This window comes from Otolemur garnettii, unplaced genomic scaffold, assembly GCF_000181295.1.
Source record: "Otolemur garnettii isolate 467f Iridium unplaced genomic scaffold, OtoGar3 scaffold00017, whole genome shotgun sequence".
Classification (NCBI taxonomy): Eukaryota; Metazoa; Chordata; class Mammalia; order Primates; family Galagidae; genus Otolemur; species Otolemur garnettii.
The window spans coordinates 13,735,222-13,752,636 of NW_003852412.1; the positions used below are offsets into that span (position 1 = coordinate 13,735,222).

The following is a 17,415-nucleotide window of genomic DNA, read 5'->3' on the forward strand; positions in this document are numbered from 1 at the left end:
TTTTTTTTTTTTTTTTGAGACAGTCTCACTCTCCTGTCCTGTAGAGTGCTGTGACATCACATCTCACAGTAACCCTAAACTCTTGGGCTCAAGCAGTCCTTCTTGTCTCAGCCTCCTGAGCAGATGAGACTGCAGGCACCCACCATGACCCCTGGCTATTTTATCTATTTTTGGTAGAGGTGGGGTCTCACTCTTGCTCAGGCTGATCTCAAACTCCTGAGCTTCAGCAGTCCACCTGCCTTTCGGCCTCCCAGAGTGCTAGGATTACAGGCATGAGCCACCATGCCTTGCCTAGAAAATCATTCGTGATAGTATTATGCAAATTACTTTAGAAAGATTATTTTCTAACTTAATGGATATATATTTCTTCAAAATCTGTGTAGTTTATTTCATATGTTTCAGAGCTAGAAATATACAAAATTAACTTGCTGTTAAAAGAGGAGCCATCAGATATGAAAATGAGTGGCATAAGTGTAAAGAATAAGTAGTTACTAGTATTCATTCTATTAAATGTCTTTGTGCCTGTACTACAAGCAAATAATATTCTCTTTTATAAATGTTATGGTAAAAGTTTGCTAAAAATGGTTTGTTGGTATGTTTCTTATCTTCTTTTCCCTGCCTTCTTTGTCTACTCAGATTTAATTTCATGTTAAATATCTATTTTCTCTTTCTTTTAAGTTACAAAATACAAAAACAAAACCAGATTTTAAAAAATCTTAAAATTAGTACTATTCATATATTAAAGTTCCTTTTATGGCATTTGAGGGATGTTTAAGAGGCAATTAGAAAATGCTCATACCTTGTACATGACACAGCCTTCATAAAGTACAAGCCCTTTTAGAAATAATTAAAAATGAGATACATTTGTGAAGAAATCTACATGTTGCTGGGTAGAATCTTGGTATGTGGAGTGAACTTTTATTTATGAGTTAGAAAATCTTTTACTACCAAACATATCTATTTGATTTACTGAGTGATATACTCAAAGCAAGAATTACAGTATTTTAGTTTTTCAGGTATATTCTGGCCTATTGCAAATAATGGTGAAATTTTTAATGGAAAAAAATCTTTAAGTTTTCAAATTGCCAATGTAGAAAATTTCTTCTCTCTTCTTCCTATTGCCTAGATCAGGATTCATGAAGTTTCTTAGTGTGATTTTAAGTGACTTTACATTTTTTACATTTTTCTCTTTGACAGGAGTCTTTTAGTCCTGCTATACAGCTGCACCTTGTACATCAAGCTCCATGTAATGTTCCTCCTTACCTCTCAAAGAATGAATCAAATCTTGGGGACCTCTTACTGGGCTTTCTTAAATATTATGCTACAGAATTTGAGTAAGTAAAACTTAAACTGTGTTTACTCACTGAGTAGTGCTGTGAAATTGGTTAGAAGCTATATTTGTCAATTGCAGTGCTGTAGACTTGTGCAGAAATGTAGAGTTCATAAAATTTAATATAATGACTAATTATTAGAAACTAAATAGATTTTCATACTTCTAGCTAAATAAAAAAATGTAGTTCACTTAGCCCAGTTTTAGTTGGTTCAGTAGTGATCTCATTTTATGTTAAGTTGCCTTATTGTATATAAGCTTTAAGTGTTGGTCCTAAGTAGGTGCTGTATTATTTAAAACATCTATTTTGTAGGACCTTAAAATGCATAGCGACAAACACAACTAACTAACTATATAAACATGAAACAAATAAAATGTATAATTAGGCCGGATAGAACTAAAAGAACTTCTAAGTGAGTTTTATGTCCTGATAGAGTTGAATTAGGGGTCTTTCACAGCTCTTCTGATCAATCTGGAAGACTTGAAGGAATAGAGAAGACTTGGGCATTTCAAGTTAGAAGTGGGTGTTGTGACCACAGGATAACACTTTGAAGAAGTTTGGAGAGAGGAATAATAGTAATAATAAATTGCTACTATTAGGTGGGAAAAATGGTTCTAAGCAGATTATGTTTATTATCTCTGTGTGTGTAATTTATGATGTGACATTATGATGTCCATTTTACTAGTGAGACATATGGACAGATGAGTAACTTTCCTGAAGATTACATAGCTAGAAAGGGTTGTTTTTCAGAAGATAACTACAAACGTAATACTTAATGATGATACTTTATCAGTGTTGGGCTTGTCTTTGTGCTGTGATGCAGTTTGCTCTAAAGAGACTGACTCATGAGATGAAACATAGGATGTAGGTAGAAATGTTATTCAAATTCTTCACCGTAAAGTTTATACCAGACAGATTTTGTGCTGGTTTTGTTTGCAGTTATGTCCCCAGGACCTAGCCCAGTGCCAGATAATGAATACTTGAAAAATACTTGTTATAATTTTGAAGTAGCAAATAAGATCTTGGACATGATTCAAAGATCCTTGAAATGTCTTAAAACTTACAGAATTAGGTTAAGAAAAGGAGTAGGAAAAGTGCTAGAGGAAAGTAATTCAGTAAGAATCAAATTACAATAATCCAGATTAAAAATTATCAAGATCTTAATGTAAGTCCAGGCAAGAAGGATAAAAAGAGAGGAACCTTCATTTATATAAAGATAAGGAAAGATTAAAGATTTGGGATATACAGAGACTGTAAAGGTTTAGAGATTATTCTAGAGTTACTTTTTAAGACATTATAATAGCTAATGTTTAGTGAGTATTTACCTAGTTTCCTGTAATATGCTTATTGATTCCTGTGGGTTTCATTTAATCCTCATAATGACTCCTGTTAACCTTAGGGAATTCGTATACGTGAAATTTACCCATAGAAATACAGCTAGATTTGTGGGAGAACTGAGATTTAAATTCAAATATGACTCCAAAACCACCTTATTAATTGTTAAACTGTATTTGCATCATTTATTGTGTTACATAAGTTAGGGATTGTGTGATGTTTGTGGAGGGGGAAAATGATTCAAGAAGATACATTTCTGCCATGTATAGTTGAGGATTAGAGCATCTAGATACAAATATCTTAAAAATCAGCTGCTTTGTTGAACTGAAAAAAGGTGGTGGATGTGTATGTTTGTGTGTTAGTTTAATATTAATGACAGCTAGCTTTCTGGGCCAAATAATACTGGCGAGGATGCTGAGGCTTGGAAAGAGGCTTTGAAACTTCATCACATAGTACATTTGTCATTTCATATGAGATATTTTCAGAAATTTAACTGTAGGGAGCATAGCTAAGAATGTAGCCATGGTAATGAGTTAAGTGCTGTGTAAAAGAATTCTGGCGTCTGTTAGAAATAAAGATTTCTTTTGAACTTTGAAGTATTTAATTTGAAAAATCTGTTTACTGAAAGACAAAGAATAAGGTGCTTGTTATGGAGTGTTCAAGTGTATGGTATATACACTGAAGAAAATTCTCAAGCTGTCGCCATGGGTAGAATGCCGTGGCGTCACAGCTCATAGCAGCCTCAAACGCTTGAGCTTAAGTGATTCTCTTGCCTCAGCCTCCCAAGTAGATGGGACTACAGGCACCTGCCACAACACTTGGCTAATTTTTTTTTTTTTTTTTGGTTGTAGTTGTCGTTGTTTGGCAGGCCTGGGCTGGATTTGAACCCGCCAGCTCCGGTGTATGTGGCTGGTGCCGAGCCAACATTGAAGAAGTTTTATGCCGTCATTTAATAACTATTGGTTTTTCTTACCTGCTTCATTCATACTTTGCTGCTGAAATTTCTTAAAATGAAGCCAGGCTGCTAGAACAATTCCTGGGAACAGAGAACTAACAAAATAGGAAAAAAGGATTAGGTGACCTAAGATTTTAGAAAGCACAATTAAAATGTACCCATTTTTTATTTTAACAAAAGAAAAATTCAGTTTATAAATGTAGACTCACAGAATACTGTAGATTCTAGGAACTTTAAAAGGTTGTAATCTTTTTATTGCTTGGATTCCTAATGACATATCATTCCTACTGGTTTACCAAATTAAAGATAAAATAATATGTATATAAATACCTGAATCTTTTTAAAAAAGGAATATGAAGACCAAAATTTTTTATCTCCTTTCTTACTCTGATTCTTTCTTCTCAGTTCTTTTATGTAATCAATGTATGTACCAAGCTATTTTCTATGTACTAGGGATGTAGCAGTTAATAAAACTGGCAAAAATTTTTTGCCTTCATGGAGTATGGAGAGACAGACAGTGAACAAAATGTATAGTGTATTAAATTATGGTAAGTGGGGAAAAATTACGCAAAATTCAAAAAGGTGGTTCTGATGTGCCCAAGGGTTGCATTTTAATACCTGTAGTATTGCAGTTTAATACCTAGCATTGTGAGGGAAAGTCTTATTGTGAATAGGTGACCTTTGAAAAAAGACCTGATGGAGTGGAAGGTGAGAGTTATGTGGCTATGTGGGAGATGAGCTTTCTAAGCAGATGAAAAAAGCAAGTGCAAAGGCCTTGAGGTGGAGTTTCCCTGACATGTTAGAGGAACAGCAAAGAGGCTAGTGTGACTAGAAAAGAGTAGAAGGAAGTGATGTCAGAGAGTTCAGGAAGCCCAGCCATCTAGTCTTTTAGTTAATTTTGATGAGTTTGGCTCTTCCTCTGGGTGATATCGGAAAACATGGAGTGGTTTCAGTAAGGAAATTTTAGCTCATCTAGGTTACAACAGGTTCACTCTGGCTACTGGATAAGAATAGACTGAAAGTATCCAAGGCCAGAAGTAGGGGACTTAGAAGAATATTCCAGTAGTGGAAGTGGATGAAAGTAGTCAGACTTTATTTACATTTTGATTTATAACAGATCAGATGTGGAATGAGAGAAAGAAGGGAATCAGGATGATTTCTAAGTTTTTTGCCCAAGCAGTAGGAAGATGGAATTGCTCTTAAGTGTGGTGGGAAATAGAGGAGCATTGCTGATTTTGAACGTTTTAAGATTGTGATATCTGTGGATACTCTGAGAATTGTCAGTGGATAGATGATGTTTTTGGTGGTTTTGTTTGTTTTTGAGACAGAGTCTCACTTTGTCACCCTCAGTAGAGTGCTATGGTGTCACAGCTCATAGCAACCTCAAACTCTTTGGCTCAAGTAATTCTCTTGCCTCAGCCTCTCAGGTCACTGGGACTAAGGCGCCCATTGCAGTGCCGGGCTATTTTTAGAGACAGGGTCTTGCTCTGGCTCAGGCTGGTCTTGAACCTGTGAGCTCAGGCATTCCACTTGCCTTGGCCTCCTAGAGCTAGGATTACAGGTGTGAGCCACGATGCCTGGCATTTTGTGTGTGTGTGTGGACGCAGAGTCTTACTCTGTTGCCCAGGCAAGAGTTCCATGGTGTCATAGCTCATAGCAACCTTAAACTCTGGGGCTCAAGCAGTCCTCCTGTACCAGCTTCCCAAGTAGCTGGAACTACAGGCTCCTGCCACAATGCTCAGCTAGTTTTTTTTTTTCTATTTTTAGTAGAGACTGAGTCTTGTTCTTTATCAGGCTGGTCTCAAACTCCTGAGCTCAAGCCTTCCACTGGTCTTGGCCTCCCAGAGAACCAGGATTTCAGGTGTAAACCACAGTGCCTGGCCTGGGTGTTTTTTTTTTTTTTTGGTTTGTTTTTTTAAGAGACAAGGTCTTACTGTATTACCTAGGCTTATCTTTAACTCCTTGCTTCCCACCAGGATTCTGGGTATGAGGCTCTGAGTCCAGGTAGATAGATGGTATTTAAAGCTATGAAACTATTTGAGGAGACCAAGGAAGTGAATATAGATAGAAAAGAAAAAAAGGTATAGAGATTATGTCCTTGGATGGTCCAATGTGTAACAGGAAATATAGGGGATAAAGGACAAAATGAAGACAGATGCACAACATAGCCATTCTGTGCAACAACCGTCCTAGTCTCTTAAAAAGTCATTATTATTAACAAAACAAAACTGTGGGGGAACTTTTCCACATTTAAAGAGAATACTCAGTCAAATACATTAACCTTGATTGTAATCTGATTGGGGTGGGGGAGCTATATAAACGGTATTTGAGTTATTGTTAACTTTCTAGATGCTGTTGGTATTATAAAGGAGAATGGCCTTATTCTCACATAAATGCCAAAGGATATAGAAATAAAATTTCATAGTATTACAGGTTACCAACTGATTTGTTCAAAACACACATAATAGTTCTTCAATGCAAATGAGCAAAAAAAAAAAATCCCACACAGTCAAATGTTAATTATTGAATTTTCAATTATGCTTTTCAGTTTTTCTAATTTGAAAATTTTTATAATACAAAGCTGATTAAAAATCAGGTTGAGGGCAGCACCTCTGGCTCAAAGGAGTAGGGGGCTGGCCCCATAATGCCGGACGTGGTGGGTTCAAACCCAGCCCCGGCCAAAAACTGTAAAAAAAAAAAAAAAAAATCAGGTTAGGGATGAAACTTAGGAAGAAAGAGTCATGGAGATAGGAGGAAATCCAATAGAATGTGGTGTCTTAGAATTCAAAGGGAAGAAAAAGTAGATTTTTTTTTTTTTTAAGAAACAGAGTCTCACTTCATTGCCTTTGGTAGAATGCTGTGGCATCACAGCTCATAGCAACCTCCAGCTCTTGGGCTTAGGTGATTCTCTTGCTTCAGACTCTTGAGTAGCTGGGACTATAGGCGTCTGCCACCATGCCTGGCTATTTTTTTGTTGCAGTTTGGCTGGGGCTGGGTTTGAACCTGCCACCCTTGGTATATGGGGCCGGTGCCCTACTTGGCGCTGCCCAAGAAAAAAGTAGTTTTGAGGGGGAAGAAGTGATTATCTGTGTCACCTTTTTTTGGATAGATCAAATAAGAGGAGAGCCAAAAGTTGTGCATTGGATCTAGCCACATGGGGTCCACCGAACCCTTGACAGAAACAGTTTCTGTGAAATATTGGGGATAAAAAGCATTACTGGTATAGACTCAAGAGGACAAAAGAATTAGTTATAAATTCTTTAGAGATGTTTACTTATTTGTAGAGGAGACCAGGAAAAACAGTGTAGAAATTGGAAGGTTAGGTGGGGTTGAGTTTTTAGAGAGGAGAGGTAACTCATCTTAATGGGAAAATTGATGCCAGAGAAAAGCAGAGTAAATTGTTGAAACAACATACTTGATGTATTAGATGAAATTAACTATGGTAATGTAGTATGATTGTAAGGCATAGCATTAAAGGTCCTTTTGAGCTAAGTGATCATGAATTTAGAATGCGGTCAGCATGATTATATCATTACCCATGTTCAGCTGTGTGGGAAAGGTTTAGAATAGATTTAATCCGGGTTATGTTTCAGCCAAGTAAGTTCAGTGCAGCAGCAGGAGGTAAGAGAGTTGAGAGTATATGCAAGGGAGTAATTTTAATCATTGACCATGGGCAGAATGTATTTTTTTTATTAAATCATAGCTGTGTAGGCAGAATATATTAAATTCAGTCTTGAAAATGTGGACATAGGGTTCTTATAGTGTGGACATCCAGGTGACAGGTTTTAACAGTTGTAAATATCGAACTGAAACTTAATTCAGTTATGGAAGGCTGGGGTGAGTACTCTGGGATTAGAGTAAAATTTCTCTTTAAGATAATTGAAATTCCTGAGAAAATTTTATTTGCTTCCCACCCCTTAATAATAAAACTGTATACATTTATTAACTTAATGTAAATCTGTTTTTAAACTTTTTTCATTTCAGAATATTATAGGGAACAAACATTTTTGGTTACATGGATTACTTTTGTAATGACTTGAGTCAGCATTGCTAATCTTAATATATATAGCCATTTGGTGTCAGATTCATAATTTTGACTTTGTTGGGCTTAAATTTTTCTTTATAATTCCATGTCCAGTTTAATTTTTTTCCAATTTAACTAATTATCTCAAAATACTTTCTATTGGTCACAAAAAAAAAAAAGCTAGGAGAGAGTTAATTGATGCGTGTCAATTATTACTACTAAAGAAAAGATCATGGACCTAACTATTTAATTGGTAATCTCAGTTTTTTCCAAAAGATTATCATACAGGGTGGCCATAAGTTCATGTGCAATTGCATGTGAACTTTATGGCCACCTGTATATTAAGTCCATTTTAGATTGAATTAAACCTAATATCTATTGTTTCTGAAACATCTCTCTTCTATAGACTATCTTATTTTTACATTTTATTTATTTGTTTTTTTATTGTTGTTGTTCAGCAGGCTCTGACTGGGTTCAAACCTGTCTGGCACTCCAACCATTGACTTATGGGCACCCAGCCTACATTTTATTTTTTTATTTTTATTTATTTATTTTTGCATTTTTGGCTGGGGCTGGGTTTAAACCCACCACCTCTGGAATATGGGGCCAGTGCCCTACTCCTTTGAGCCACAGGCTCCGCCCCATTTTTATTTTTTTATTTTGCTGCTTTTTTTTAAAAGTTGGAGTTTTGCTGTGTTACCTGAGCTAGAGTGTAGTGGCATGATCATAGCTCACAGTAGCCTCAAGCTCCTGGGCTCAAGTAATTTTCCCACCTTACCCTTTCTTATAGCTGAGACTATAGGTGCATGCCACCAGCTTGGCTAAATATTTTTATTTTTTGTAGAGAGCAGGTTTTACTATGTTGCCCAGGCTGGTTGCAAATTCCTGACCTCAAGTAATTCCCTTGCCTTGGCCTTTCTAAGTGCTGGGTTGCAGGCATGAGCCACTGTGCCTACCCTATAACTTTAATTTCTTTTTTTAATTTAAATTTTTGTTTTTGAGACAGTCTCAGTCTGTTGCCCTAAGTAGAGTGCAATGATATCATCATAGCTCACAGCCTCAAACTCTTGGGCTCAAGTGATCCTTTTGCCGCAGGCTCTTGAGTAACTGAGACTATAGCTGTGATGCTTGGCTATTCCATGACGCTCAGCTAGTTGTTCTTCTTTTTTTTTTTTTTTTTTTTTTCCAGTTTTGGCCAGGGCTGGTCTGGAACCTCCCCCCCTAATATGGGGCCGGCGCCCTACTCCTTGAGCCACAGGCGCTGCCCAGTCAGCTAGTTTTTCTTGTCGAACTCCTTAGCTCAAGCAGTCCACCCTCCTTCGCCTCCCAGAGAGCTTGGATTACTGGCTTGAACCACCATGCCTGGCCCCTGTGCTTTATTGAGTGACAATAATAGATTTTCAGATGGCAAACAAATAGAGATGGGTACACTTACAGCCCTGACTCAAACATAACAAAATTGATACAGGTAACCAAAAAAAACATTTGTACCCCAGTGATATTTTGAAATTAAAATAAAAGGTATGATAAAGAGTTTAGTTTATGGTCTGTGTGTTTTAAAGCTTGAAATAGTTAGAGAAGACATTTATATATTATGACCTAAATTCTTCATTTAAACACACCTGTAAGAGTAAAAGAAGTATGTAAGTTGTATGTCTTTTTTTTTTTTTTTTAATTGAAACAGCGTCTCATTATGTTGCTGTGGGTATAGTGCAGTGGCATCATCGCTTTGCAACCTCAGACTCCTGGGTTTAGATGATCCTCCTGTCTTAGCCTTCTGAATAGCTAGGACTATAGGCATGAACTACCACATGCAGCTGATTTTTCCCATTTTTGGCAGGGGGAGGGTCTTGCTCTTGCTCAGGCAGTTTTGAACTCCTGACCTCAAGTGATTCTCCTGCCTCAGCCTCCTGGAGTGCTAGGATTGATTACAAGTGTGAGCCACTGCATCCAGCCCTCATGACTAGAAATTTTTGTTAATTTGGAAATATTTAAAAGTTCTTTGAAAATGCAGTGGGTTGAATTAGTCTAAATGGTAGTGATTTAAAATATTCCGTTTTCTTTTTGAAGTTCCTCCAATGATGCAGTGATTTTAATAACCACACTACCTGAGTTGATTATAGCTTGAAGCTTAAATGATATGTGGTATGAGATGTTCAATAAAATAAATATACGTATATCATATAATGTTTCTTTGACCCAGTTTATTTATTTCTTTTTTACTTCAGTTTAATATGAGGGTATAAACCATTAGATTACAATGTTTGCATTTGTTAGGTAAGGTCCCTGTCGTAGTTGTGTCCCTCTCTCAGAAGGTGTGCCATATAGCCTTACATTGTGCCCTTTAGGTGAGGGCACACCAGTCCCCTTCCCCTCTCCCCACTGCTTCCTCCCCACTACCCCATCTTGAATTAAACTGAGTTTATATCTTTTGTATTAAACTGAATAGAGTTGGAGAATATTCTCTTTAGTAAAGTATCACAAGAATGGAAAAGCAAGTATCCAATGTATTTATTACTAATATGAAGCCAGTAGATGAACTTACACACATTCACACAAGAGAAGAAAAAAAGTCTCCATCATGGCTGACTAAAATTCCATGGTATACATATACCACAGTTTTTTAATCCATCTTTGACCCAGTTTAGAACCAAGTAGTGGAATGTAATGTAAATTCAAGATTAGTTTGGTTTTTTTTTGGAGATAGAGTCTCAAGCTTTTGCCCTGAGTAGAGTACAATGGCATTACAGCTCACAGCGACCTCCAGTTCTTGGGTTTAAGTGATTCTCTTGCTTCAGCCTCCCAAGTAACTGGAACTACAGGCGCCCCCCACCACGTCCTGTATTTTTTTGTTGTAATTGTCATTATTGTTTTAGCCAGCCCAGGCTGGTTTCCAACCCTTCAGCCTCAGTGTATGTGACCAGTGTCCTCCCACTGAACTATGGGTGCTGCCCCAAGATTAGTTTTGTTTTTTTTCAATTTCTTTTTTTTCCCTTTCTTAAAAGCCTACAGCACCCGTATTCCCAGGCGGTCTCCCATCCAAGTACTAACAAGGCCTGCTTAGCTTCCGAGATCAGAGGAAAGTGGGCACGTTCAGCCCTAGATTTGTTTTAATAGAAATACAGTGGTGAAGATATTGTGCCTTTGATTTAAGGAAACAAAAGTTGTAGTTTAATATTCCAAACTTTTTTTGAGATAAGAGTCTCACTCTATTGCCTTTGGTAGAGTGCTGTGACATCAGAGCTCATAGCAACCTCAAACTCTTGGTTGAGCTCAAGCGATCCTCTTGCCTCAGCTTCCCCAAGAACCTGGGACTTCAGGAGGCCACCACAGCAGCTGGGTCTTTTTAGAGCTGGGGTCTCACTCTTGCTCAAGTAGTTTTGAAAATAGGTTAGTATGATAAAAAGAGATGGGGACCAACTCCTGAGCTCAGGCAATCCACCCGCCTCAACCTTCCAGAGTGCTAGGATTACAGACGTGAGCCTCCATGCGTGGACTCTTCTGGAAAATAATGTATGCCTTTAAAAATAATATTTACAGTTTTAATTCTGCAGACTTGATTGTCTTATCTGATATTAAAAAAAAATGGACTCAGGGAAGAGTTCATTTTGTTAGTAAAATTTGACTTAACTGATAAAGTAATACAAAAATTCAGTACTGTAACTTTGGTTCAGATATATGGTTACATAACTTCCCCCTTTGCATCATTACATTTAAGAAAATTTTAGAATCTAGAGCAGGGTGCCCCTTTTCTGTTTGGAGTCCACACTAAGGGAACTACAATAAAGTATTTAAAAACTACTCTTGACTAGAACAAAAATAACAATCCCACGTCGTGTATGCTTTATGATACTCAGATTTCAAAAGTTGCAGCATTGTTTTTGCATATTTGATATGGAGAAATTAGGCACACTTCCAGAAGCAACTGCCAAACTGGACCCAGGATTCTATTCTCAGAGAGACTCTCTGATAACTAGAGAAAGTAGAATGTTGGTGTTCAGAGCTCTTTAGCCATAGCCTTTCTCTTACCTGCTTGAGGAAATGATAGAGAAAGCTAAATACTGCTGAAAAGGTATCAGCTATTCATCAATTTAATTCTCTCATATACAAGCTGAGTGGTCATGTATGTTTTAGAATGTTTCTTGGAAAAGAAGAAGATACTGTAATAACTTAGAAATACAAAAAAATTGAAAAAACTTTAAAAAACAAAATATATGCCTGCTGATTAGTGGTGAATGGGAAAAAAGAAAACAAAAAGATAGCATCAGTATTATTAAAGACTGGACAATATATCTTCAGGACTGCTGAAGAAGTTGTTTTATTAAAACAACAAGTTCTTTTATTCATTAACAGCTGTACCTGACACACAGCAATAAAAGTATATTTTCATAGAGTGCTAATTTTATTTTCCTAAAAAATCTACTTGCTTCTATTGGAAAATTTCAGAATTTTCTCCTAAATTGTACAAATAAAGATGTACCTGAACAAAAATTATTTAATGATACCGGAAAACAGCACAAAAAGATTACCTCTCTCTTAGCAAATAAATTCTTACTGCTATTAACAGTGAGCATAGTTGTTACAGTTTTTGGTTTCTTTTCGCTTTCTTATTTTTCACATTACTACTTGATTTAGTAATTATATATTGAATACCTGGCATGTGCTAAGCAAGTAGGTGAACAGTGGGGAAAATAGATAAGTGCTGTGGAGAAAAAAACGGGAAGTAGGGATTGTGGTGCTGAAGGTTGAGGCAGGTTTTGGCGTGCTATGTGAAAATCTGTAAAAATCAGCATGGGCCTTACTACTGATACAATAACAATAAAAGGGAAATTATAAAAACGGTTAACATGGTTCATTTTTTTCCTGATAGCTGGACTAGTCAAATGATTTCAGTTCGTGAAGCCAAAGCCATTCCGAGGCCTGATGGTATTGAATGGAGAAATAAATACATCTGTGTAGAAGGTAGTTTTCCTGTGACTACTGTGTGTTGACATCCAGTTATCATCATGGTACCGAGAGATGTGCTTGAGTTATTACAGAGTTGTGTTTCGTTTGTACATTTATATTCTGAAGTGATTTGTAAGTCTTCTCAATTTTAATTTTAAAAAGGCATTTAAAAGTCTAGTCGAGAGGAATAATAAACACAAATTTGGGCATTTAACCTTCCTAGTTGGTGAGATTTAAGCAGTCTTTATGCATCTCTCATACTTGTGGTAAATTGTAACTTAATTTTATGACTGACACTTGGAAGAAAATATAATCCTTATATGATGATTCTTATGTTGAAATAAAATGAGTTCTTTTATAAGCTTTCATACTAAAAGTATTGTTAATGCAACCTAGATTTTTATTAGAACTTGTTTATTTTAAAAATTAAATGATCTGAAGATAATTTTCTTGTCTAAAATTAATTTACATGTAGTTGAGTATATCTTTGAGTGGGAGACAGAATTCAGGAGGCAAAATGATCTCATAGAGGCCAAATTGAAGACCTTTGTAAATCTTGAGGTTAAAAGGGATAGAGCTGAGAATCAACATTTGTCAAAAACATCAGATTTGGGATATAGTAATCTTGGATTATATTCAATGTCTTAAGAGTTTGTGAATATGAATACATCTCCTGCTTGGGTGTTTGGTTTGCTAATAAATTGCATAGTGGTTATGTATTACTTTAGTTACTTGTACTCTTTTTGAATATTAAACGCTATTGTGAAGTGCTATGCCTGATGCAGTTTGATACAATTTGGCACATGGCCTTATTTTAAAAAAAATGACATCGTGTGGTAATATACTCCTTTTTAAAAAAGCTTTTCTCAACAATTAAGACATAAATAAGCAAAAGGAATTTTTAAACTTTTGGGCATGTTTACGGTATATAACAGATCTAAAGTTAACCTCTCCATCAGATTTCCTGTTCTTTCACTCTTGTTCCAGGTCTTTCCCTCAATAGTTAACCTTTCTTCTTTTCAGTAATTTCATTGTTATTCTCTCAGTCCCTCCCTTTCACCTTTAAGACATATGTTAGTATTCTTATCCTTAAAAGACTTTTTTTTAATAGCGTACCTTTATTTACAAAATGTTCACAGCAAAGAAAAAAGTTTTTTTTATCTTTTTTTATTTTATTTTTTTTTTTGAGACAGAGCCTTAAGCTATTGCCCTGGGTAGAGTGCTGTGGCATCACAGCTCATAGCAACCTCCAACTCCTGGGCTAAAGTGATTCTCCTGCCTTCGCCTCTCAAGTAGTTGGGACTATAGGCACCTGCCACAAAGCCCGGCTGTTTTTTGGTTGCAGTCGTCATTGTTGTTTGGCGGTCTGGGTTGTAGCAGTTGGCACTGAGCCCTTAAAAGATATTCTTGATTTGATCCTATTGCGTCTTCTAAGTATTTTTTTTCCTTTCTTTTCAGTGCTTTTTGGGGGGTGGGGTGGGGGAAGTCTCACTTTGTCACCCTGGGTAGAGTGTGGTGGCATCATAGCTCATAGCAACCTCAAACTCTTGGGCTCAAGCAACCCTCTTGCCTCAGCCTCGCAAGTAGCTGGGACTATAGGTGCTTGCCACAATGCCTGGCTGTTTTTAGAGACAGGGTCTCTCTTGCTCAAGCAGGTCCAAACTCTTGAGCTCAGACAATCCGCCTGCCTCACCTCCCAGCGTGCTAGGATTACAGGCATGAGCCACCACACCTGTCTATCAAAATTCTTAATCACTAGTAATTTTTACCTACTGCTGGCATTATTTTAATCATTCCATCTCACTACTAATACCTTTAGTTATCCTCTTCTACTCACTGTTATCTGTAGTTTCTTTGGCTTCTTCTTGTCTCTCTCTATAGACTTTTTAACTTTTGGGTGAAGGGTGAGTAGATGGAGGTGCAGACATGGAAGGAAGATATTTTCGAGACACACACAGACTCTTCCTTTGCTTTCAAATTCCTGTTTTCTCTGTTTTTCTTTCTGTGCCAAATTTCTAATACAGGTTCCTGTTTTCACTGTATCTTTATCTAAACAATTCACTGTACAATATTGAACCTCCACTTTTAATGGTTATTATACTTTTTCCTGCTGGACAAATCAGCTTTTATTTTTATTTATTTATTTATTTATTTTTTGAGACCATCTCTCACTGTCTCACCCTTGGTAGAGTGCTGTTGCATCACAGATCACAGCAACCTCCAGCTCTTGGACTTATGCGATTCTCTTGCCTCAGCCTCCCAAGTAGCTGGGACTACAAGCACCTGCCACAACACCTGGCTATTTTTTCGTTTGTAGTTGTCATTGCTGTTTGGCAGGCCTGGACTGGGTTCAAATCTGTCAGCTCGGGTGTATGTGGCTGGCACCCTAGCTTTTAAATTAAAATTAAATTTTACTATTATCATTCCCTGATACTTGCCATTGACCACCTCTCTTAGACATAGTGCTTTATTCCTTTTTATTTTTTTTGAGACAGAGTCTCACTATGGTCTCCCTTGGTAGAGTGCGGTGGTGTCACAGCTCACAGCAACCTCCAACTCTTGGGCCTAAGTGATTCTCCTGCCTCAGCCTCCTAAGTAGCTGGGACTACAGGCGCCCACCACAATGCCCAGCTATTTTTTGTTGCGGTTGTCACTGTTGTTTCAGCTGGCCCGGGCTGGGTTCGAACCTGTCAACCTCTGTGTATGTGGCTGGTGCCGTGACCCACTGTGCTACGGGTACTGAGCCTTTATTCCTTTTGATAACTTTTTTTTCTTTAACATTTCTGTTTCCCTAAGGGTAGGTCCTGATCCTGTGTAATTTTTCAAAAGGTTTTTCCATCTTTTTTTTTAGACAGAGTCTCACTATGTCGTCCTCAGTAGAGTACTGTGGCATCACAGCTCACAGCGACCTCAAACTCTTGGGCTAAGCAATTCTCTTGCCTCAGTCTCCCTAGTAGCTGGGATACAGGCACCTGCCACAATGCCTGGCTATTTTTTTTTGTTGTTGTTGTTGTAGTTGGCTTTGTTGTTTAGCAGGCCTGGGCAGGTTCGAACCCGCCTGCCTGGGTCTATGGCTGACACTCTAACTGCTGACCTACAAGCACTGAGCCAGCTTTTCCACTTTTATGTCTTAAATTTAACATAACCTATGCTAATGACTTTTGTTTTGAGCCATCCCCTCCCTTGAATTCTATGTTATTAGATAGCTCATAGTATATTAAACCTTTTCTATATGTATAAATCTAATAAAGAGCAGGTCAAAAATGTCACCTATTTGCAATTTCATATGAATGAATCTAATAAAAGAAACTCAAACTCTTCATTTTAGTAATTTTTTCATTACATGTGAATTTAACATTGCAGAACCGTTTGATGGGACAAATACAGCCAGAGCTGTGCATGAAAAGCAGAAGTTTGACATGATCAAGGATCAATTTTTAAAGGTAAATAGTGTGTCAGATTAACTCTGAAAATTCCATTTAAAAATTGAAAAATATATACTGTGTGGTCACTGAAGAAAACAATGAAGGGAAAAGTATGTATGTGGTAGGTCAGAGTAGTTCTGGTTTCTGTGTTGTAAAGCCAGTAAGGTAGCCAGTAGGGAATTTATTACTTGAATGTAGATTAACTTGTTCTTCAGGGAGGCCTGGCTCTACTTTCATTCACATTGCTTTGAGTTTTATGGAAATAAATATTTTCAGAATGAGCTTATTAAATTCCCAAAATGAATGAATGAAACCTAATGGACTTTCTTTTTCCTTATTAGAATGTTGAGGAATTTGGGTGGCACCTGTGGCCCAGTGAGTAGGGTGCTAGCCCTATATACTGAGAGTGGCAGGTTTAAACCCAGCCATGGCCAAACTGCAACAAAAAATAGCCAGCCGTTGTGTTGTGGGCAGCCTGTGTAGTCACACCTACTTGGGAGGCTGAGGCAAGAGAATCGCCTAAGCCCAAGAGCTGAAGGTTGCTGTGAGCTGTGATGCCACGGCATACTCCTGAGGGTGACAAAGTGAGACTCTATCTCTTAAAAATAAAAAATAAATAAATAAAAGAATATTGAGGAATTCATTGTAGTTTTAGAAGGAAGGTGATGTCCATGCTTTTTCTTCTGTGTATCCTACTGTCACAGGAATTAGAGTGCCCTTTACCTTTAAAGTTTATATTTTGAAAAGCTAAAAAAGGTATGTTTGTGCACACCATGAATATATTTCACCAGTGGTGCTGTTAGATATGGTCCCTATCTTTAGTGACTTCCACAATACAGTGTAGAAATGCATTGACAGAAATATGTGCTATGTGATGTGGAGGAGAGGGGAAGCTGCAGGGAGGGAAAAGATGAAAGAACTGAGAAGATCATTTTAGAGGCATAGGTTTTCATTATCTGACATGCATGTGGACTTTATTTTAATTTAAATTACTAGTATTACATTAAAAACTATCCTTCAAATTAGGGTTTCTTAATTTGTCAACCAGAATCATGTATTTGTCCTGCAATGTTTCTTTCAGTTTAAAAAAAATATCCAAGAGGGAGTATGTTTGACTATGAGATTAAATTGAGAACTTAAAAATATCATTGCTGCATTGCTGTTCCTTTTGATGGGTGAACTTTCATTTTAGATGATGTAGTTGTAAAACCAGTACTTTTAGTCAGTTGAGTAACTGAAGTGAGAATAGAATACAAAGATCTGCAGTCGCCGAGGAGGGAGCCACATTTTTAGCTTGTGAATGGAAATTGACTTTCTTTTCTTTTCTTTATAAATTCAATTCACTGCTCTTTTCCAGAGGCATACTTAAAGTACCTGTTACAGATTTACTCTCTCTTT

The 17,415-nt window shown here is 37.1% G+C and overlaps 1 protein-coding gene across 3 annotated transcripts in view; it reads left to right on the plus strand.

The window, feature by feature from the left end:
* PAPD4 (poly(A) RNA polymerase D4, non-canonical) overlaps positions 1-17,415 on the plus strand; it is a 79,524-nt gene that overhangs the window by 59,866 nt on the left and 2,243 nt on the right. For all 3 annotated transcript variants that reach the window (XM_023510897.1, XM_023510899.1, XM_023510898.1), the window contains exons 13-15: positions 1,198-1,334; positions 12,516-12,607; positions 15,956-16,035. In XM_023510897.1, the coding sequence (XP_023366665.1) occupies positions 1,198-1,334; positions 12,516-12,607; positions 15,956-16,035 (309 nt within the window). The remainder of the gene's footprint in view (positions 1-1,197; positions 1,335-12,515; positions 12,608-15,955; positions 16,036-17,415) is intronic.